At 30.1% G+C, this 21261-nt stretch overlaps 4 protein-coding genes and 2 non-coding genes across 6 annotated transcripts; 3 read left to right on the top strand and 3 right to left on the bottom strand.

Moving 5' to 3' along the window:
- Positions 1-5080: 5080 nt before the first annotated feature.
- On the bottom strand, positions 5081-6432 carry LOC101243796 (late embryogenesis abundant protein 18). The gene is made up of 2 exons (XM_004241921.5): positions 6105-6432; positions 5081-5606 (listed from the first exon to the last, which is right to left on the bottom strand). The coding sequence occupies exons 1-2, from the start codon at positions 6189-6191 to the stop codon at positions 5313-5315; spliced, it is 381 nt and encodes a 126-aa protein (XP_004241969.1). The 5' UTR covers positions 6192-6432; the 3' UTR covers positions 5081-5312.
- Positions 6433-6515: 83 nt separating this feature from the next.
- Positions 6516-6597, top strand: TRNAS-AGA (transfer RNA serine (anticodon AGA)). The gene has a single exon. It is a non-coding gene; the product is annotated as a tRNA-Ser (tRNA).
- A 1780-nt stretch (positions 6598-8377) lies between these two features.
- On the top strand, positions 8378-11525 carry LOC101243900 (aluminum-activated malate transporter 12-like). The gene is made up of 6 exons (XM_004242227.5): positions 8378-8754; positions 9029-9169; positions 9269-9541; positions 9636-9775; positions 9872-10006; positions 10804-11525. Exons 1-6 carry the CDS (start codon positions 8487-8489, stop codon positions 11392-11394), a joined length of 1548 nt encoding a protein of 515 aa, XP_004242275.1. The 5' UTR covers positions 8378-8486; the 3' UTR covers positions 11395-11525.
- A 358-nt stretch (positions 11526-11883) lies between these two features.
- TRNAC-GCA (transfer RNA cysteine (anticodon GCA)) lies at positions 11884-11955 on the bottom strand. The gene has a single exon. It is a non-coding gene; the product is annotated as a tRNA-Cys (tRNA).
- A 317-nt stretch (positions 11956-12272) lies between these two features.
- Positions 12273-13727, top strand: LOC101244088 (uncharacterized). Its single transcript, XM_004241922.5, has 2 exons — positions 12273-12623; positions 13169-13727. Exons 1-2 carry the CDS (start codon positions 12440-12442, stop codon positions 13684-13686), a joined length of 702 nt encoding a protein of 233 aa, XP_004241970.1. The 5' UTR covers positions 12273-12439; the 3' UTR covers positions 13687-13727.
- A 1929-nt stretch (positions 13728-15656) lies between these two features.
- LOC101244385 (NAC domain-containing protein 71) lies at positions 15657-20676 on the bottom strand. The gene is made up of 4 exons (XM_004241924.5): positions 17636-20676; positions 16862-17139; positions 16472-16777; positions 15657-16388 (listed from the first exon to the last, which is right to left on the bottom strand). The coding sequence occupies exons 1-4, from the start codon at positions 17790-17792 to the stop codon at positions 16116-16118; spliced, it is 1014 nt and encodes a 337-aa protein (XP_004241972.1). The 5' UTR covers positions 17793-20676; the 3' UTR covers positions 15657-16115.
- Between the last annotated feature and the right edge of the window lie 585 nt (positions 20677-21261).

The raw sequence follows: 21261 nt of genomic DNA, 5'->3' as shown, positions 1-21261 counted from the left end.
ATGATACATATAGAATCAGTGTGTATAGTGTTTAGTCGATGTACTGATACATGTATTAGATATGTACCACATGTTATAATGTTTAGTCAATACACTGATACACGTAGTAGATATGTATCACATGTTTTTTCATGTAGTATGAATTTTCTGAAAACTGATATCATGTATCAGTAAGGTATTAGTTGTTTAGTTGATGTACTGATACATGCTTGATGATATATGTATTAGATATGTACCACAATGTATCAGTACATCAACTAAACAACTAATACCTTCTACAGTTTATCGAATTTCAATTTCTTTCCTTGATACATCAATATCCAACTCCGAGCAATTGTTGCTTTGAGATTAGAAAATGAAATTGAATCTCTGACAACGATTTCGTCGATTTTGTAACTTTCATAATGCAATTCGTTCACCCAAATTCCAGAGTCTCATCAAAATTGAAGTATTCATCTTGAAAAATCCACAGTAACAACAATAAAATTATTGTAGTTTGAAATTTAACAGGTTGTTCATAAAAAATGTATTCAAAATAGATGATATAATCTTTGATTTTCAAAATTTGAAATTAATATCCAATTACGTGCTGAATTTATGATGATTAATGATCTGTTACCGTAAATTAAGCTGTTTTAGTAGCAACATTAAATGTAGCCTTTTCCCCCCATTTTTTCTCAACAGTTTAAACTTACCATGTATCACTAGAGTCTAAAGTATCACGACACAACAAATTTAAGGAATTTTTTGTAAATACTAAATTTATCGGGACAGAGTGTAATTATTAAATTACACTATGGGATTCCTTAAATTTTTACTAGTATAATACAGGGCGTGCATTGTTTGTGGATTAAATTGAAAATTAAATAAAATAAAATTTTAATTTAGATTAGTTTTTTTGGATTTTTGGTTTAGTTTTAAATTTATAATTTTTTTTTTGATTTTTTGGTTTGGTTTCAGTTTTAGAAAAAGAAAAACCGAAAAAAATGAATTATCTATATATATATGTTAAGTTGGAGTTAACCACTTTTTTTTTTTAGGTATTTAGTTTATTTTCTTATGTTTGGACATCTATAATTGATATACTTTTAACTAGTGTGTTTTATGTTTTATTTGTGATTTATATTTAAAAGTACATTTTAAATTGCAATATTTTTGTTATGTTTCTAATTATTGACATATAACCAATTAATCAAATCAAAAAAATCCAAACCAAAAAAAAAAAAGAAAAACCAAATCAAATCGAATTTATTTTAATTTGAATTAAATTACACTTCTTCAAAATCGAATAGTATAAAATCAAACTGGAAAAACGAATGCACGGCCCTAATATAATGTTTCATTTAACTCTTAAATTTCTTCTATTAATTTTATTCTACTAGATTTATAATATTTGACTGGTAATTTTAATTTTAAATTTTTTTTAAAAAATATTATATTATTATCGTATTGATATTCACGATAGGTTGGTATTTTCTGGTTTAATTTTGTGTTATATGGTAGACAAATTAATAATATAGTTTTGTTGACTTTGACTTACATATATACCTATAATAAAAGAACATCAAGATTTTAATCTTTATATATATATATATATATATATATATATATATATATATATATATATATATATATATATATATATATATAAATCAATTACACTAAAAAAAATACATTTCAATTATAATAAAATAATTAATTGCCTAATTGGGCTATTACTTGTCCATTTAAATTTAGATTAACATAATATCTACTTGTAAATTAATCATCATATTCATAGTTTCATTTAATTATAAATCAATCAAATTCAATAAGAAAATCACATTATCAACTCTATTATTGTGATCACATCACTCCGTTGTGTCGCGGTCACTGAATTTCATTGTCTTTTAGCATGCGAAACAAATGAGTTGATGTGTAATGGATAGTTTCACGATGGGGAGCGAAGGGAGATTGAAAGAATGATTGGTTTGAATTGTTAAGATTTTACAATCCAAAAATGGTTATTAGTTGTATATTTAAAATGGCTTATCTGTGGAGAAATATCAAAGTAATTTGTAGTTGTCTTATGGTTGAGCGATATTTCAATTTATACAAATGACATTTTTTCTCTCATATTATAAAAACTCATTAATTTCTGTTGTTAAATCACTCAGTCATATTATACTTTGCATTTTAAAATATCTTATTTCTCTCTTGATCGTGTTTCCTTTGACCTTATATAATTTTTTATGATTTTGTTAAAAAATCATTTCTATATTTTTATAATTTATTCATTCATTTTCATCTACCATATTTAATTTTTGAGAATAATCAATAGGTATATATATATATAACAGAATCCGTTGAAGTATACAATTACATGTCAAAGAATTTGATGATTCATCCTCAATTCATTTATGTGATTTAAAAAATGAATGAAGGTTGGTAATTGTTCTTAAATGTCAAATACAAACTCCCTTACAGATGTGATCAGCAATACACCAATGAAAAATAATTACTATAAACAATCATATTTTAATAAAATATTCTTTATAGTTGATATAAGTTAAAATTCTAAAGATTTACAGATATAATCGACAACATATCAATGCCTTAAGCTTTAATACTACCTCATGATCGAAAGAGTAACTACATGTATATATATATGGCACACGTGCCAATACAGTTGATCAGTATAAATAAATCAAATTTCATTTTTTTAGTAGAAAAACATAATAAAAATTTATCCTATTTAATAAAAAATATATTATAAATAATTAAAATATTTGTTTTTAAAAGTTGTAGTATGTTATCTATTTTAATACCTTATCTGAGCATATTTGAGATTGATGATAAAATCTGTTTAATTTTTAAAGTATTTTTTTAGAAATAGTTTTTCAGAAAAGTGTTTTGAAAATAATATAAAATTTGTGTTTAGCTAATTTATTCGAAAATTATTTTTGATAGTAAATTGTGTTGACTAATTTTTTTGGAAAAGTGTCTTTTAAATATTAAATTACAAGAAAAGGATAAATATCAATGTACTTTTTAATATGAATATTATTTTATATATAAATATTATTTTAAATAACTATTTAAATTAAGGAAGCTTTTATTTGTATTGAATTAAAATGTACATATTAAGTTTTCCAATCAATAGTATACATAAATAAATAAATAATAATTAAATATTGATATGGTGACCTAAATATAATTTAAAAATATTAAATATAAAGATGATAATAAACGTAATAAAAATAAAATTTCTAAATGAAACTTTTACCAAAGATATGATATATGCAAATTAATTAATAATGTATATATATGGAATTACATAAATATAAAAAGGACATTTTGATTTGTAAAAATAATTTTTTGCTTGTGCTTTTTTAAAAAAGCAAAAACTTTAGCTACTTTCCAACAACATGAAAACTATTTTTTATTTAAAAGCAGTTTTATTAATTTTTAAACACTTTCAAAACAAGGCAGCGTTTTGCGATAGATTTCTAAATATTCTTGATAAATTTTATTTGGATAAAAATTTGGGTGAAATTTCACCATGTGTTTGGCCATAATATTTGCGAAATACATTTTACTTTTTCAGAAAATATATGATTTATATCCATAAATTTTAAAAACTATCAAAATAACCCATAAATTTATATTACAAGTCAACTAGATCTTCATTGCAACAAACACTACAAGAAAACTGCGAATTACATATAAATAAATTCAACGTAACTTAATTTTCTGCTAATTTTCCTATCAAAATAAGTTTGATGAAAATACCTTTAACCTACGAATTTGAAAATCCCCAAATAAATTACCCAGAAATTTGAATGCTGCATGTAAATTACTCACGAACTTTCTTGCCAAAATAAAAATACTAGAAGTATCCCAGAAATTTTGGTAAGTTGATGAAAAATAATTTTTCTTACCAAATGTTCACAAATAAATCCTCATAAAAAATATTACATTATAATAAGTTCTGTTGAAGATTGAAAATTATTTTTAATTCTTTGTTTGATTTCTCATATTCTAATTATTTCTAGTTTAACTATCGATAGCCTTTAAATTTGGTATAAAGTTTTACTTAGATACCTTAATTGGATAGTATTCATATTAGACATAGATACCTCATGTCAGGTTTCGTTTTGTTATTTTAACACTTTTTTCAATAGCACATGTTGACTTCAAGTGCGTGTTAACCAAGCGCGTCCACGTGGATTGAATGCCCAATTATATCATGCCAACTCATTACAAATCTATTATATTAAAGAGAAAAAAAATTAAAATACATGACAAAGTAACCAATAAATAAATGACGTGATTTTTAACCCCTAAAAGTTAAATAAGATATTTGCCAAATTTTAAGAAAAATGCAAATCCCACAACTTCCCCAGTCATCTTCCTCATTCATCTTCTCCATTGTATTGCTCCATTTTTATTATTTTTAAGCTTTATTTTTTTGTCATAAATCCACTTCCACACGATCTACTCTAATCATATTCCTTCAGTCTCATTATTTTTTTTATCCACATAACCCATCTTCATCATTTTATTCCTCTTTTTCATGATTTTTTTCTGATATAATTCTCATTCGTTACACCCTTTCTTCCATTTTTTTATTTGATTTAGAGCTAAAAGGTGTAAATCTATAATAATAATGGTTCATATTTTTAAGGTTGCAGTCTCTTTTCTTTAATTTTGTGATAGTTGTAGTTCAATTAGAGCTCAAAATTAGTGAAATTAACATTTACATAGTAAAAATTAATTTTTTTTGAACTTTACATGATTTGGAGCTTTTATGAGTTCGATTATTATTTCTTTTTGAATTTAGAATTTATGTGTGTTTATAGTGTGAAATTAAAATTAAAATTATTATAATAAAAGATTTAAAATTTAACCGTACTTTACATTATTTTAATTCCTACTTCACAATTCTTAAAAGTAAATATTTTAATATTTTGAATTTATATTATATATTAATTATAAGTGATTTATTTAGCGTCGAAAGAAGTTCCCCGTATTGCTGAGAAGCATTTCTCCAACCACTTTATTTCTGGGGAGTCAGTTTTAGATAATATAAAAAAAGATGGAAGTGCAATTTTCTATTATTTATTGAGCGTTGTACAGAATATTGGACAGAAAGCGGAATACAAAGAATATAATTCTTTCAAAGGGAAATGTTTTGATACTAGTCATGACATGTATACTTGTCAATGGATCTAGCTAGCTAGCTAAAAAAACCAAAGGCGTTCCTCAATTTATTCCAAAGGCATTACAGAGAACGGAACTGAAACTACACACTACTACAGGATGCTGCTAAATTAGATATGGCCATGAGAAGTAGGAGGGTAGCCTCCAAGAGGATAGGTAGGAGCAACGGTCCCAGTAGTTGGAACGGTACTACCCACCACTGGATTTTGCTGGCCACCGACAGCATGATGGTGGTGGCCGTGGCCGTGGCGCCCTATTAGATGAGATTGCTTCGATTGCAGCGTCTCCGCTGCATGACGTGCTTTCGCTTGATGTAGCTCCATCTTCGCTTCCGCTTCTTTTGCTTTTCTCACCTCTTCTGCTATCCTCTTCTCTTCCCTTGTCCTTGCTACTGCTTTCTCAGCCTGTTTCAACGCAAATATATGAATTTTATTCAAAATATAATTCAATATATAAATATTATCTCTCTAATGACTCAAAAATTTCCTCAAATACTGATAATAATAGTTACTTCATTTATTAAATAATTAAAATCACGCTCAATATAATTTCACAAAATAGAGTGTGAATGCAAGTCCACCTTCTTAAAATTAAATTTTAGGCCTAACTCACCCTGAAAGAGTGGCTCAAAGGGAGGAGATCAGATTTTATGTCTAACTCACCTATAAAATCTTAGTTGAAAGAAAGTTCAAAGGGAAAAAGATTTTTAGCACAAAGAAAGAAGAATCGTCCAAACCTTATACTACTTTTATCATTCTTTTAACATCTATCATATGAGTGAAAAAATAGAAACCAATCCACATCACGATAGCAACAAATAATGAAAATAATATACTAATAACAAATGAATGATCATATGAAGAAATGGGAATATAGAAGTAATACTATATATTGGGGCGTACCTTTTCTTCGGCTTTGGCTTTGAGGATGTCAACGTGCTCTTTACCAGCGGCAGCTGCGTTGCTTACTTTCTCCTTTACTGAGTGCATTTTCTTCTTTGTTTTTGATTGGAATTTAGTATTAATTTATTAATTGAAGATGTTCAATGCAAGGAAATTATAAATACGGTGTGTAAAGAAAGAAGCAAAGCTTCTGAAAGGCGGTTGGACTCTAGGAGTGCTGCCACATGTCCGTCATGCAACTGCCAAACCTGGTTTGCTGCCACATCGCCCTGAAAAGTTATTTTAATATATTTAGTTTATTTTTTTTCAATAATATTTAAATTGCTAGGATTCATATGAAATATCTAATAACGTGTGCCCATGCTTATGTAAATCAATGAATCTGTTTTCTTCATGAATTAGCATCATCTGGTGGTCGTGCCGGAGTGGTTATCGGGCATGACTAGAAATCATGTGGGCTCTGCCCGCGCAGGTTCGAATCCTGCCGACCACGTCTACTTTTTTCCTTTTTGGGTTATGTTTACGTATTATATATTTTTCAAGTATTTAGGATGATAAGTTTGTAAATTTACATTTTAGGAATTAGGAACAAATAGTAAGACAATCAATAAACTATTCGTAAATAGCTATATATTTTTTGAAGTTATTTACGAAGATAAGTCTGTTAAATTATGTTTTACTTTGTATGAATGAATCATTTCTCAACGAGCCTATCAAAGTTAAAAGTATAATTTTTTAAAAAGCATTGCATTAATTGGTTATGTTTACGTAACCAATAAATTATTAAAAAGTTATATATTTTTCAAGTATTTAGGATGATAAGTTTGTAAATTTACATTTCAAGAAATAGGAACAAACAGTTCTTAAGGAGTGTGTCCAGACTGAAAGACAATCAATAAACTATTCGTAAATAGCTATATATTTTTTGAAGTTATTTACGAAGATAAGTCGATCAAATTGTGTTTTACTTTGTATGAATGAACCATTTCTCAACGAGCCTATCAAAGTTAAAAGTTAAAAGTATAATTTTTTAAAAAGCATTGCATTTATACTTTTTATTTAATATCTACTAGATGTTTGAAAATTTATTTTTATGTTTTACAATGTTTTCTCTTCGAAAACAACTCATCTAAATGTTTTAATTTTAAATTAGCAGAAATTTAGTTCGCGAAGACAATTTTATTTTTCTTTTGTGAAGGAAAAAACAAGCTCCTTATAGATAACGAAATTGTGGCGCTTAAAAATTTGTGAAATAGTTTTTTTAAAAAATAAAAATGTTAAAATTGGATAGACTTAAATTAGTTAGATTTTTTTTTTATTTATGATTTTTATTAAGGAACCGGAAATGAAAAGGACAAATAAAATGTGATGAAAGTAGTAATAATATTTATAAAAACATATTTTATCTTTTTTTAAAAAATAAATTTATACATGAAACTGAATTTCATTATTCATTGAACGCTGTGAATGGCGTGAAATAATTGTAATTGGGGTGTCAAAGATGTTCCTGCAATTTGAACCCATTGAAATAATAATTGGAGCACAACACACCAAATTAGTTTGGTTTACCAACAGAGGCACCGTCTGTACTTGCTTATTTTGACACGTACCTTCATAATTTAATTAGCTATGTTATAGATTAGCTGGCTAATTAGTCCATATATTTTTGGTTTCTTTTGTACGTCTTCCAAGTGGACCTCTCCTTCTTCATAATCATTTGATCTCATATTTCATTATATGAAGGTTAATTATTAGTTTGGTGTTTCTTTTACCAACATATCTTAATCGTATCATTCTAGAGATTGTTTGGTAGGATATTGTATTATATAGTGTAGTAATAATATTGGACTTTGAGATTAGTAATGCAGAAAAATTTGTTATGTTAGACATTGTTTTCGTATTTAATATTTAGTCAAGTAAATTAAAAATAACATATATCGCATAATTTTTATATAAATATTTATTTATAAAAATATCTTACAATTTGTTGTACACTTTTAAATACAACTCTTATATTGTCAATACTATTTATTAATTATACATAGGATCATATCAAAAGGGTGTATTTGTCATATCAAATAAGAGATTAATAATACTAAACGAACACATATTAGATGTATCATTTCCTCTAATATATACTGCCAAACCAGCTCTATGTAGGTAAACTTATCTTTCCACCAAATTCATTTTGCTTCTCTTTTTTTTTTTTTTACTTAATTAGGAAGCCTGTTAACCCACCTTCTATATAAACTATTCTAACATATACCCTTCTTTCCATATTTTATATAAATTAATAAAGGTGGGGAGGTACTAGATATATTTCCCAAAATTCGTGCAGCTAGCCTTCATAAAACTAGCTAGCTAGTGGTTCATCTTTATGAAATGGAGGTCTTGAGTGGAAAAAATATTTGTTCCTGCTTGAATAATGGTGATGTTGTGGAGAAAATGAAGAGGTTGGGAAGATTAACATGTAGAAATATTTGGAAAGTAGGGAAAGAAGACAAAAGAAGGGTTATTCACTCACTTAAAGTTGGAATCTCCTTGTCATTGGTCTCCTTGTTATATTTAATGGAGCCATTGTTCAAAGGCATTGGAGAAAATGCTATTTGGGCTGTCATGACTGTGGTGGTTGTTCTTGAATTCACGACAGGTAATTAATTTCATATTACTTCTAGTCGTGTTATTAAGTTTATTTTAGATCTTATATTAGCTCTCTCTCTAAAAGTCTTTTAACTTGTACCGTCAGTGTAAAGAATTTTTATACTATTAAATCACTTAAACTTTAAATCAATCTCAGCTTGTTTGAGATTGAAGTGGAGTCGTTCATATTTTAAGTTTCCATATTGTTGGTTAATTATATTCTACTTATTATGAATAGATGAATGTACATTAATTAGTTTCCTTTTGTAATTTTTGGAATCTAGGGGCAACATTATATAAAGGGCTGAATAGAGGACTAGGGACACTATTAGCAGGATTATTGGCTTTCTTGATTGAACGTATTGCAAATGAATCAGGCCACATATTTCATGCTGCTTTCATTGGGACCGCAGTTTTTCTAGTTGGTAATAATATAAGCTTCACTTATTGAATTATTATTTATGTTTATGATTAATTTTCCGTTGAATAAAAGTGGATACATTATTTTTGTTTCTATTCTTCAGGAGCGGTGACTACATACATGAGATTCTTCTCTCACATAAAGAAAAATTATGATTATGGTGTAGTGATATTCCTCTTGACGTTCAACTTGATCACAGTCTCAAGCTATCGTGTTGATAGTGTGTTGAAGATCGCGCATGAGCGATTCTACACCATAGCCATTGGATGTGGTATCTGTCTCCTCATGAGCCTGTTTATATTTCCAATTTGGTCAGGAGAAGACCTCCATTTATCGACTGTTGCCAAGTTCGATGGCTTAGCAAAATCAATTGAAGGTATATAGGAGAAATTTGTTTTATACGTTATCAACTTAATTATTCATGTAACATACAAGATTAATGAGATTTTTTAACTAATGAAACCTTGCAGTTTGCATTAACGAGTATTTTAGCGACGATAATATTAATCAGCAAGAGGGAAAAGTGAGAGAAAATTCAATGGAAATGGAGGATCCTATTTATAAAGGTTACAAGGATGTGTTAGATTCCAAATCATCTGATGAAACTTTGGTAAGCTATCGAAAATTAATTAATCATCTCAAGTCTTGTGTTCTATTTAATTTAGTTATTAGAATTAATCAAATAAATAAATGTGAATTGGATTAGGCACTATATGCAAGTTGGGAGCCAAGATATTTAAAAAGTAGTTCCTGGCAGCAATATGTTAAATTAGGGACTGTTCTTCGCCATTTTGGATACACAATAGTAGCTCTACATGGATCCCTGCAAACTGAAATTAAGGTAATTACTTTTATTTATTTATTTTTGGGGTTGGGGGTGTGCGCTCTTTAGACTTCTATTACTAGAAAATCGAGTGTACTTATTTGACCCTTAGAAATGTTCAAGGTTAAAAGTGAAAATTTGTTCAACTTAACGTTTTGCACCTAAAATATAAGTACGGTTAAAAATTTAAGATCAATCACTTTCAAAACTATTATCATAAATTAGCTAGACCCATTTATTTCGTCTACTTTAGGCTGTAGGATATATAATTATCTATCCTTTTAGCTCTAGACTAGAGTATATATACCTCAACAAAAGAGTTGCCACATTTAAAAAATCTGTTTAAATTTTATGTTCTTTAAGTCAACAAGTACAACATGTGATGCCTAATTTTTATGCTAAGTCAACAAGAGCAATATGGGATGCTAGCCACTAAAGAAGGCTAAACATACTAATAATTTGAATGTAGCTAGAAATCTGAAGAGTTTTTGATGCAATAAATTGTTTTCTAGATTGAGAAATACATCGCAAAAATAAATAATCTCTCTATCTAAATGTTGCATAAACTCTATGTACACTAGACTTCTAGATTAAATTATATATATGTACAATTAGTTAGAATCTAGCTAGAAATCTAAAGAGTGTTTGATGCAATAAATTGTTATTTAGAATTAGAAATACATCGGAAAAATAAAAAACTTTCTACCTGAATGTTGCATTCACTCTATGTACACCAGACCTCTAGATTAAATTAAATGTAATTTTTTGTGGTTACTTTCTTAATAAAACGTGTTTCTTGATCACTATTTTTGTAGACTCCTCAATCAGTTCGAGTAGTATTCAAAGATCCATGCATTCGACTTGCCAGAGAAGTGACAACGACACTAAAGGAACTAGGCGATAGCATACGAAATCGTCGTAAATACTGCCCAGAAATCCCATCTAATCATGTCAATGAAGCCTTACAAGACCTCATCGACGCATTAAAATCCCAGCCAAGACTCTTTCTCGGCACAAATAGTAATACAAACATACTATTAGCCTTAGCCACATTGGCCACTAGGCAAAAATCAGGTAAAGATTTTGTAGCCTCTTTATCAAGTGTAAATAATGACGATCCTGCTCGTCTTGGACTTAGCCATGATAAAAAGAGTTTGAGGCCTACATTAAGCAAGATAGGCATGACTAGCTTGGAATTTTTGGAGGCCTTACCATTTGCAGCTTTTGCATCTTTGTTAGTTGAGATTGTTGCAAGACTTGATCTTGTTATTGAACAAGTAGTGGAATTGGGAAGAGTTGCGCAATTTAAGGAATATAGTCATGATGATGTGGTTATTAATGTAAGTTGTGATAATAATCCTAGAGTGGGAAATGAGTTCCCCTCCTCCCATACAGCAACAGATTGAGTACTCTAGACTTTAGTGGCTACATTTTTTCAGTAGTCAAATGATATATATGCATTATTTAGTGATGAGGGATACTGTATACGTATTTAATTATTTTCATTATAAATAATGATATACTACTTACAATTTTATATACCTTGTTCAAATTAATTTATGTACCTGTGATCAGGGGCGGAACCACGTTAGGTCAAGGGTGTTCCTCGGTAAAAAAATACATGATATATATAAGGCATTTTCTGTATTTATGTAGATGCATATATTTTGAATCCCCTCAATAACAAATAAAAGTAGATGTTTCAATGTAAGACTCTTGAATACTAGGTGCACGCGTGTCAAAAGTGTGGTTTTAAACCCAAAAAATTCAAAGGACCCATTTCGAAAGACTTATTTACACTTTATATTTTTCGAACCTCCTGAACAAAAATTCTGAGTCTCCCACTGCATGAGTCATAATTTCCTTTAAAAAAATATAGATAAGTATAAGTAGAAAGGGCCCAACCGGGTTCGAACCGGTGACCTCTTGATCTGCAGTCAAATGCTCTACCACTGAGCTATGGACCCCTCGATATTATTTATTGACTTAACAGTTTAAACTTAACTTAAAAATATTTGGACTGAAACTGGAAATAAGTAATACTCCACCGTTTAAAAAAGAATGACTTAATTTGTCTTCACATGGAATTTGAATGATAAGAACTTTTTATCTTGTGATTCTAAATTAAAGTTATGATAAATGTATCATTATGTCCTTTAATCTTTTGCTTTAAACATGCCACGCTAGATTAAAGTGTTGTCGAGAAAAAAAGAATCGTTTTTTTTAACCGATTAAAATGAAAAATGTGTTATTTAACAATTAGATCACAATGTAAAATAAAAAAGATGTCAATGTTTTTATTATATGATATAGTGAATTAATTTGTGCTAAAAAGGTAGAGGCACACAAGTTTCAAGTTTCATATACAATTACTCCACATATAGTAAGGATAAGATTATGTATGAAGAGAAATAAAGGTAAAGGAAGGAGAGTGGTCACTCTGCTTCAGCCATGAGTTGCTCCATAGCAATACTAAATTCTATATCCACTCCTTATTTTAATAAATATTGTACAAGAAGCTTATTTAAATGGAATTTTGGGAAAAATAACAAGATTGATGATAAGCCACAATTTACATATCATGATCTTGATCTCCCTTTTCCTCCTTCCCTCCTCACCAAAACATTCTTGAAAGGTACTTATTCTATTCCTTCTCTTTTACATGATAAAAGAAATGGGAAAAAACTCAGGGGCGGATCCAAAATTTAGACGTTGTGGATTCTTGAAATATATATCTAATCAAGGTGGAACCAATGTTTTGAGTTTATTATGAGTTATGAACTCTAAAAAAAGTACCTTATTGGGTTCCGGATGAGTTATTTATACATATTAAGTGAATTTCTTAACGCAAATACAAGATTTCTACTAAAGCTATGAGTTACATCGAACTTTTAGCTCTCTCTAGCTCTGTCCTTGTAGCTAATACTATCTATACTTAATCTTGTCGTGCTTGTATTTTTTTATTAATAGTGGTGAATGTAGCCTAATGCTGCTGGTTCATCCAAGTAGTGAGTTCAGTATTAAAATTGTAAAGGTTGAGTTCATCAAGTTAATATATATAGTGTTTGACCTAAAAACATTGAATTCTGTTGAATTCGCGAACCTATTGTTAGGTCTTTCACTGACAAGAGTTCCATGCATGTTCTTTAATTTATAATTTGGATGATGATCAATACGCAGGAAGGGAACTGAAATGCTGCTATAAGGCCTCAGTGGATGGATTTAGTGCGACTGAATTCCATAACAGATCTGATTTCAAAGGACCATGTGTGATCATTGGCTACACAACAGAGGCCTTTAAGTTTGGAGCGTTTAATCCAGAAGGCTACAGAAGCACAGATGATTATTACGACACTTTTGATGCATTTCTGTTTTATTGGGATGAAGATGTTGAAAAACCAATAATGTTGCCTAAAGTAGGGGGAAGTGGTGCTGCTCTATTTGATTATGCTAGAGGAGGTCCACAGTTTGGTGCTGATGGATTGCTCATTGGTCCTCCATTGGCTCCTGTCATGGGTGGATTTGCTGGACCTGATACGAATTCTGGAGTGGGTGATTTAAGGCAAGCTAAATCAAGATTGGGACTTTCCTATGCTAAAAGGCCTGATGGTAAAGAATCATTGTTTGGAGATGAGTCTAAGGCTGTTGTTGATGAAGTTCTTGTATTTTGTAGTCCACAAATTGCTAGCTTATATTGATTCTTCATGTTTTCCATGAAGTTTTTGGTCTTTTTGGCGAATATGGATGTCAAAACTAATTACAAGTCTTAGTGATGGAAGTGACTAGAAAAATGTGAATTAATATGCTAGGTCATAAAATGAAGAGAATCCTTAGCAATGATAAAGTTGTCCTTCTATAGGTCACAGATTCGAGTGATGGATCAGCCACTGACCCTTTGAGTATAGCCCTTCCCTGATCGATCCCTGCATGAACACGGGTGCACCGTGCTACCTTTATATACCAGGTCATAAGATGTAGCACTGTAAATTTCAATTTTTTTGTACAGAGATGGATGCAACATATTCTCTGTTCTGTGTTTCTCCCAAATTTAATTTCTCAAGTTATTCAACTCAATAATGAATTGAATGACTCTATACAGATAGAAATGGCCAATATTCACCCCTGCTGTGAACTAGCAGCTAAGTCAGTACCTAATTTGGAGATATTGTGCTCTTTTGGTTTGCTATGTTCCCAGTTTGCTACTGATGGAGATGTTTACTATTTCCTGTAAATAATTATTCATCATTCTTCAATGGGACCAACTAGTGGAGCTTTATTTTAAAGCACAGGCCAAAAAGAGTACATTAAAGAAAGCATAGATGAGTCCAAAAAGGAGATCTAGATTTATTGAGAGACTATCTGCTTAATGATAAAGGGGCCACACACTTCGTTGATTCCTCTCTAGCTATCTACCTATGGTATTATGTCTGAACTAATAGGGGGTGGGAAAGACGAATGGTTAATCAGTTAGTGCACCTATCTTTCTTTCTCTTTTTGAGTTAATGGCTTCTGAACTTTTGATTACACTTTTCTAAAGCTTTGTTAGGAGGAATAGTTTGGACATCTTTTGAAGTTTGAGTCCAAGGAGGTATAAAGTAGCAATTGATTGATTCTCACTTTTATGTGGCTTGCTTTTGTATTTCTTCTTGATTGGTCTATCAACTTCATCAGTTAAGTTACCTTGATTCCTTCCAGCATCAGATGTTTCCGAGTCATGAAATAATTACTGTTTAGTCTTGAGAATATCGTGAAGTACTCTTAGCTATCAATGATATATGAATTAATGCCATGAGCACATGATGAATATGACAGAAAACTTTTACCTTCCACTCTATTAGTTAAAGAACAGTGTGATTAGTCGGGCCAGTGGGTTTCAGATAAGGGGTGCCTTGTGAAAAATGGGTTTCATCAACACCCCTGAAGGTGTTACTGACACATCTGGTGTGGAAATAGACCTTAAATTTCCCAATATATGGGCTACTGCTTATTACCTCTTCGTTTGCATTTGTAGTCTTGCTAGATTTTATTTTGTTGTGCCTAAGAAAATGATTCAAAGTTCAACAAACGTTTTTACTAACTTGCTTTCTTTTATCCTTTGCTTGTGAGTTACTTTTGTGTTCCCTAAAGAGATATCCTCTATGTCATTTGCTATTGATTCTTGATCATGATTACTTGGAAGTTGGAACTATCACAATCATATCAAGATATAGTCTTTATAATGCAAAATAAGTTGAGGAACTGTAACTTTTAAGAGATCACTTGAGTCTAAATTCTGCCTGTAATAAGTCAGCTGATGCATGTAATTTAGCCAAGAATGGAAGCAGTTTGCCTGATACAAGGGGCTTCTCACTAGTAGTTCCTCAGTTGAAGTCAAAACAAAGTCCAAATTAGCGACCATACATATTTTTTGTCGAAATTTGCATCTCATCCATATATCTATGAGTACAAGTGATGCTATCAAGGCCATTATCAAACTAAAATTTAGCAAATTGGGCAGTTGAATCTCAGGGTGGATTTGGTTAGCTAGTTATCCAGTTATAAGCAGGCAACTCACCCTTTTAGAGCCTCAAATGATGTTTTTTCCCTTAAATCTTGATCACATATGTTTAAACACTTCAATAGCTATGAATAATGCAACCAATAGTTGCCAAAGGGATGAATCAATAGATGATATAGAGGAAGTTCTGCTGATGAACATCAGTACTTCCCATAATATTGTTTCTTGATGACAAATTTATACATGGAAACTGATCAGAATGAGAACAATGATACATATCGGAAGTTAATGGAGGCTTAATTCTATCCAAGAGATTCAGCTACTAACTTTACCATTTTTCTGTGAGATCATTAAAAAACGATCATCACTTGGTATCTCATACTTCAATGACAAAACATCAGCTAGATTTGAACTTAGGAAACTAAACTCGAAGGTGATGTAATAAGATCAAATGACTCTTTAAGACAGACATTAAAAAGCTGTAGTCTCAGAGAACAACTTCAGATTATTTCAGTAGCATATTTAGTTGCATTTACCTATTCTTAGTAGATTCTTACATCAACTACTTACATTATCTTCCTGTGACCATACACCATTAAAATTTCCCAAAATCCTACACCGCAATGTTCATCAGAAGAGATATGGATTGCCCAATAAGTCGTTCTGGTTATAACCTTTATATGAAATCTCCCCACTTCCATAGAACTCCATGCAGCTTCCGTCGACTGAGAAGGGAGATACATTGCCATAGCCACTGAGATCACCAGAAAGTTCAACTTCCCCTCTAAAATTCGGGAAAGATGAACTTGATGTGAAGTCATACTGATCACTTGGCTGCCATGAAGTTGAGTTTGAGAACATATGGGGATAGTTTCCAGATATACTTCTTCCTTGAGGACATTCCTATATACAGCCACCAAGATATTAGTATGAAGTTCATAGAAAAAACATGAAGAAATGCATAGAAAAAGGAACAACATCAATACCTTTGAAGGATCAAGAACCTTATTCTGAGGCATCCAGAGGTTTGCAGAGTCATAGTCCTCTATTTGTGTTATCTTATAAGGAGAATTAGTAGGAGTTGAATAGTTGCTGTTACCGGACATGTATGTAGATGGAGTTGGCATGTCATTAGAAAGTAGAAGGGGTTCATTTAAGGCTACCGTTGAGGTAAAACCTTCTATGCTTGAACTGCATTCAACTTGTTTGAAAACTGTACCTCCATGAACATCACTTGTCTTCGATGGAATGTTGTCCTTTCTCTTGATGACACGACAAAGAGCAAAAGGCCCCTGAAGAAATTTAAATAGTACTTATATTATGCTCATGTTTTGTTTTTTTGTTTGTAAAACTTCATGTTGAGATTTGTCAATAACCTGGAAACTAGGAGTGCCTTGTGAAACATCATCACAGAGACGATATTCATGCATTACCCAATCAGTTCTATCCCCTAGAGGAGCTCTTCCGCGGTAAAAAACTAGTGTCTTCCTGTATCCTACAACTGCAGACTTACATACAACTTTCTTGTCTTTCCCTGTGGCTTTCCAGTATCCAGAATTAGTGGCTCGATTTGTTCGCGAGCCATTCGGGTACTTCTTGTCCCGAGAGCAGAAGAAGTACCATTCCATATCACGTTTTGGCAAGAAAGATTTCTCTGCATCTCAAAGATATGATTATTATCAATATCCCAAAATACTAAGTTCAGAATAAGCAAGAAGAATGAACCAAACCAGATGCTTTTAGACATGTTTTTTTCTTTCTTTTTGATATGTGGTTAGGGCATGTGTGTGAAAATAGAGATACCCCACAGAGCACTCCATCTTGCGACAAGACAAAAAGATTAGATAAGCTATAAAGTAAAAACTCATTTTTCAGTTCAAATTGTCATGAAAACAGCAAAAAGCACTATTTCTTAGCTTTTTGCTCCAACAACATAACCTATCAAATGAAAATATCATACATGAAGGCAATGACATTCCACCACGAAAAGACAGCCCGGTGCACAAAACATCCCAGTTTTACCCTAATATGCGAATATGATGTAGACAGTCTACCCTAATGCAATCTATGTGAGTGCAATTCGCAGAGTATATATTTGTCAATGCTTAGATAAGTTTTTTCAAGAGAAAGAGGTGATCAAGAATGTATACCTGGAAGGTCCCATGGGTCAAATTTGTACAGATCTATTACTGGAATAACTTCCAACTCAATTTCAAGTTCATCAGTTTTTCTTTTCAGGTAATATCCAACCAATTCCTGATCAGTTGGATGGAAACGAAATCCGGGAGGTAACGATATTCCTGCCATATAAGTAAATATTTTTCCAACTGCTATAACTACACACAAATTACAATATGAAATTTAGCTAAATGTTCAAACTGTACCTATTGAAAATTTGAAATATCCAAAAATAAAAACTTTTAGCTACACTGAATTTTGTAAGTTCACATAAGATGCAATATCCCTGGAACAATTCAATCATCTTCCAGGAAAAAAAATAAAGGTTCAAAACTGCCTTATCCCACAAGGCACAAAATGTCACTATATGGTTTGTCAAAACATGAAAAAAAGGTTGTTTTTTTTTTCTAGTACTATCAATTCTAAATAGTTGAGAAGTTGCTAAATTTGAGTGATCAGAGTCTAAAAATAGAGGCCAGCTAAAGAGTCCATACGAAGAGGATGAGAAGTTTTTGTAGAGTAAAAAAAGAATAGGATCAATGAGCTTTTATAGGCTATGGAGAAACAAAAAGTTGCAAAAAAATAATAATATGAAAACCGAAAGATATGTAGCTTGTAGGCTTACCCCCACCAAAATCAGAACCAGATTCACACTAAAATCAGTTAATTTGTGTTTGTCTTGATTCAGAATATGAAAAATCAAGTTTACTATTCTTTTCTTCTCATTTTATATGACACAGTTTAACTTGACATGATATTTTTTTTTAAAAAAAACTCTTTTGAAACTGATGTTCCAAAACAATCTTTTAATGTTCATGTGATACTCATTTGACTAAAATGAAAGAGAAATTTTAAAATTAAATTATTTCTAATTATAATAAAATTATGTTCTTTTCTACACTAAAATAAAAGAAGAAAATAACAAATAAAATTAAATAAAGATTTAGTGTGGACTCAAATTTATTTGCATATCTCATGCGAAACATCAATTTATCTGTAAAAAAAGTTAAAGTACAGTAAAGTTCCAATAATTAGCAGGTACCTATGAACCTATACATATTTTAAAAAGTATAATGAATTCAATATTAAAAAATTTACAAATTAAACTGGTAAAGCTTAAATCCGAATTAACCTATAAAGTATTCATCCATATACTTTGGTCAAGAGTCTTTCCATCCACATCATCATGAGTCGGACAAAACCACTTTTTGGTTGATTTAATGGGGACTCAATTTTTTCATCCTATGGCCCAGTCTTCCAAAAGAAATGCTGCTTGCACCAAAGTTTCTATATTTAAATTTTATTTTATCGTATTATTTAAATTTATTGTTAAATAATAATAAAAATAGATTTAATATTATTTTAATATTATTTTTATTTTATTTTTAATTATTATTTAATAATTTTATTTTAATATTTATATTATTTTTTTATAATAGCTCTATCTAGTATTTTATAATTTCTGATAAATTTATCATCTAAATATACGTAACATTATATTATGAATTTATTAAAACAATACAATACAAAATATGGTGCGGTGACCAAAGTGGAAACTAGTATTCTGATTATATCAATTTACTTTTTATTTTATTACTAGTATTATATGACAGCATATCTTGTTGAAGAAGCTTACAAACAAATGGCCTGCAACTAATTTCCTTAAGTAGCTTATAAAGCCTTTGCAAGCAGCTTACAAGTAGTTGTGCAAGCAGTTGTTTAAGTAACTTACAAATAATCATGCAAGCAGTTTCTAGAAGTAACTTGCACAACAACTGTTTTTTTATGAACAGAGAGCTACTCAATTCATTTTGTATAGCAATCTCAAGAAAAATAAAATAAGTAACACTTTGAAGGTAAATAGAGATTATATTATATTGCAAGCTCACACCTAAAAATTATATTAACAAAAAAGGAATTTAGCTTCTACGTAGTGAATGTATAGAATAACTCTACATATACGGAGGCATATTCAGGATTTCAATATAATTGGTGTAATATTAAGAAAATATAGATCTTATCGGTTGATATTTAGATTTTTATCATTGAAAATAGTTTTAAAATTTTAAAATTATAAGTTCAACATTGAAATGCTTAATTAATTAAAATGTCAAAAGTGTATTTCTAAGCGAGAGGTGCACCCAATCATCGTCGCATTCTTCGAGTATGAATTTGTACATTTATATTTAATAAAATATTAAAAAAAATATCACTATATATAATTTCAGGAGGAAGCACAAATTTACGTGAATCCAATAACTTGCAAATTTATTCAAACTGTGAGTAAGATGTGAGATTAGTAGTCAAGCTAATAAATAAGGTCATTTACATATAACAAAATGGTAAAATACAAAATCATAGTGTGAAAGAAAATTTACGCTCTAATTGTATGCAAGTGTAATCCTATTGTAAAGGGCCAGTCATTTGGTTGGAAGGATGGAATGATGGGAAAGAATATCTCATGACATTATGAAATAATTAATATATATTATCATTTTAATAGAAATGATAGAATATCTAATAAAATTTTATATATTAGTCTAGAATTATTATCCTTATTCGACAATCAAACAAGTCCTGTGTGTACACGGGCTGAAAAGGTAGACTAAGGTTTTGATATTAATTATACAAAGTTGAGATGTTGCAGTTGCTAAGAAATGAAAAAAATGTGATGCAACTTATAAAATTATTACGATGTGATTGTAATGTTATAAATTTAAAATGTAAATATAATTTCTTACGAAAATATATTGTAAAACTTTATATAAGAGATCATTGTGATCTTAACCTCCCTCTAGTCCTCCGGAACCTATATATAGCGGGAGCTTTAATCTGAAATCTGTACCATCCAGATGGTTTTGGCTGTGTGTTATTTTATCATGTAACCTTTTATAGTATGGTCCCCTACTCTCATTATCCTCAAGAAAGAGTTTTGCAAGATTCTGAGATTAATTAATCATGTCATCTCGTAAGATTTATTTACTTTAATCCTTTTCACACTGACCAAAAAAAAAAAAAAGATAGGAGAGACATGTCAGAAATGTTCTCAGCCTGTTTTCTGAAAAAAAAAAAAAGTAGTACTCACATTACGTAATACGCGTTAGTTTCAAATAAATTAGACTCGTATTATGCTCTAGTTTGCTATTTCTTTTGTGTTATATTACTTGATATATGCGTTGAAAAATAATTTTAATAAATTGTTTTTATTAATAATTATATTTGAAATTTTAAATTTGATTATTTTAACTTTATATAGTTATTAAATTAAATTAAGACTAGTGAAAAAAGTGCATACAAAAATACTCTTAGATTTGTGAAAGGAGAAAAATCAGATATCTATTTTGGGAATAAGGAAAAAAATATTTTTGAACTATCGCAAATATCTTTCGTCATACTTTTGGGATATTAATGCTCCTATGTCCAAAAACTAGTGATATATACCCTTCACTCTCACGGAAGGACACGTGATACAATCTTATCTATCGATCCGACGTCGAGCATGTGGATAAGATTATGACATGTGTATGTCCATTAGTATAAAGGGTATATATATGCTTTAGTTATTAACGGTAATCCCCAAAGTACAACGAAAGGTATC

The sequence above is a fragment of the Solanum lycopersicum genome, chromosome 6, assembly GCF_036512215.1.
Source record: "Solanum lycopersicum chromosome 6, SLM_r2.1".
Lineage (NCBI taxonomy): Eukaryota > Viridiplantae > Streptophyta > Magnoliopsida > Solanales > Solanaceae > Solanum > Solanum lycopersicum.
Note: the sequence above shows the minus strand (reverse complement) of the source record. Positions and strands in the feature narration are given on the sequence as shown.

What these genes read in the sequence shown, in the direction of transcription:
- LOC101243796 (XM_004241921.5), bottom strand. Translation starts at nt 6,191, where the DNA reads ATGCACTCAGTAAAGGAGAAAGTAAGCAACGCAGCTGCCGCTGGTAAA. An exon ending in AAGCCAAAGCCGAAGAAAAG is followed by an intron (nt 5,607 to 6,104) that starts GTACGCCCCAAT and finishes GCGTTGAAACAG; the next exon opens with GCTGAGAAAGCAGTAGCAAG.
- LOC101243900 (XM_004242227.5), top strand. Translation starts at nt 8,487, where the DNA reads ATGGAGGTCTTGAGTGGAAAAAATATTTGTTCCTGCTTGAATAATGGT. An exon ending in AATCATCTGATGAAACTTTG is followed by an intron (nt 9,776 to 9,871) that starts GTAAGCTATCGA and finishes GAATTGGATTAG; the next exon opens with GCACTATATGCAAGTTGGGA. An exon ending in CCCTGCAAACTGAAATTAAG is followed by an intron (nt 10,007 to 10,803) that starts GTAATTACTTTT and finishes CTATTTTTGTAG; the next exon opens with ACTCCTCAATCAGTTCGAGT.
- LOC101244088 (XM_004241922.5), top strand. Translation starts at nt 12,440, where the DNA reads ATGAGTTGCTCCATAGCAATACTAAATTCTATATCCACTCCTTATTTT. An exon ending in CACCAAAACATTCTTGAAAG is followed by an intron (nt 12,624 to 13,168) that starts GTACTTATTCTA and finishes ATCAATACGCAG; the next exon opens with GAAGGGAACTGAAATGCTGC.
- LOC101244385 (XM_004241924.5), bottom strand. Translation starts at nt 17,792, where the DNA reads ATGGCAGGAATATCGTTACCTCCCGGATTTCGTTTCCATCCAACTGAT. An exon ending in AAGGCACTCCTAGTTTCCAG is followed by an intron (nt 16,778 to 16,861) that starts GTTATTGACAAA and finishes AAATTTCTTCAG; the next exon opens with GGGCCTTTTGCTCTTTGTCG. An exon ending in AGGTTCTTGATCCTTCAAAG is followed by an intron (nt 16,389 to 16,471) that starts GTATTGATGTTG and finishes GGCTGTATATAG; the next exon opens with GAATGTCCTCAAGGAAGAAG.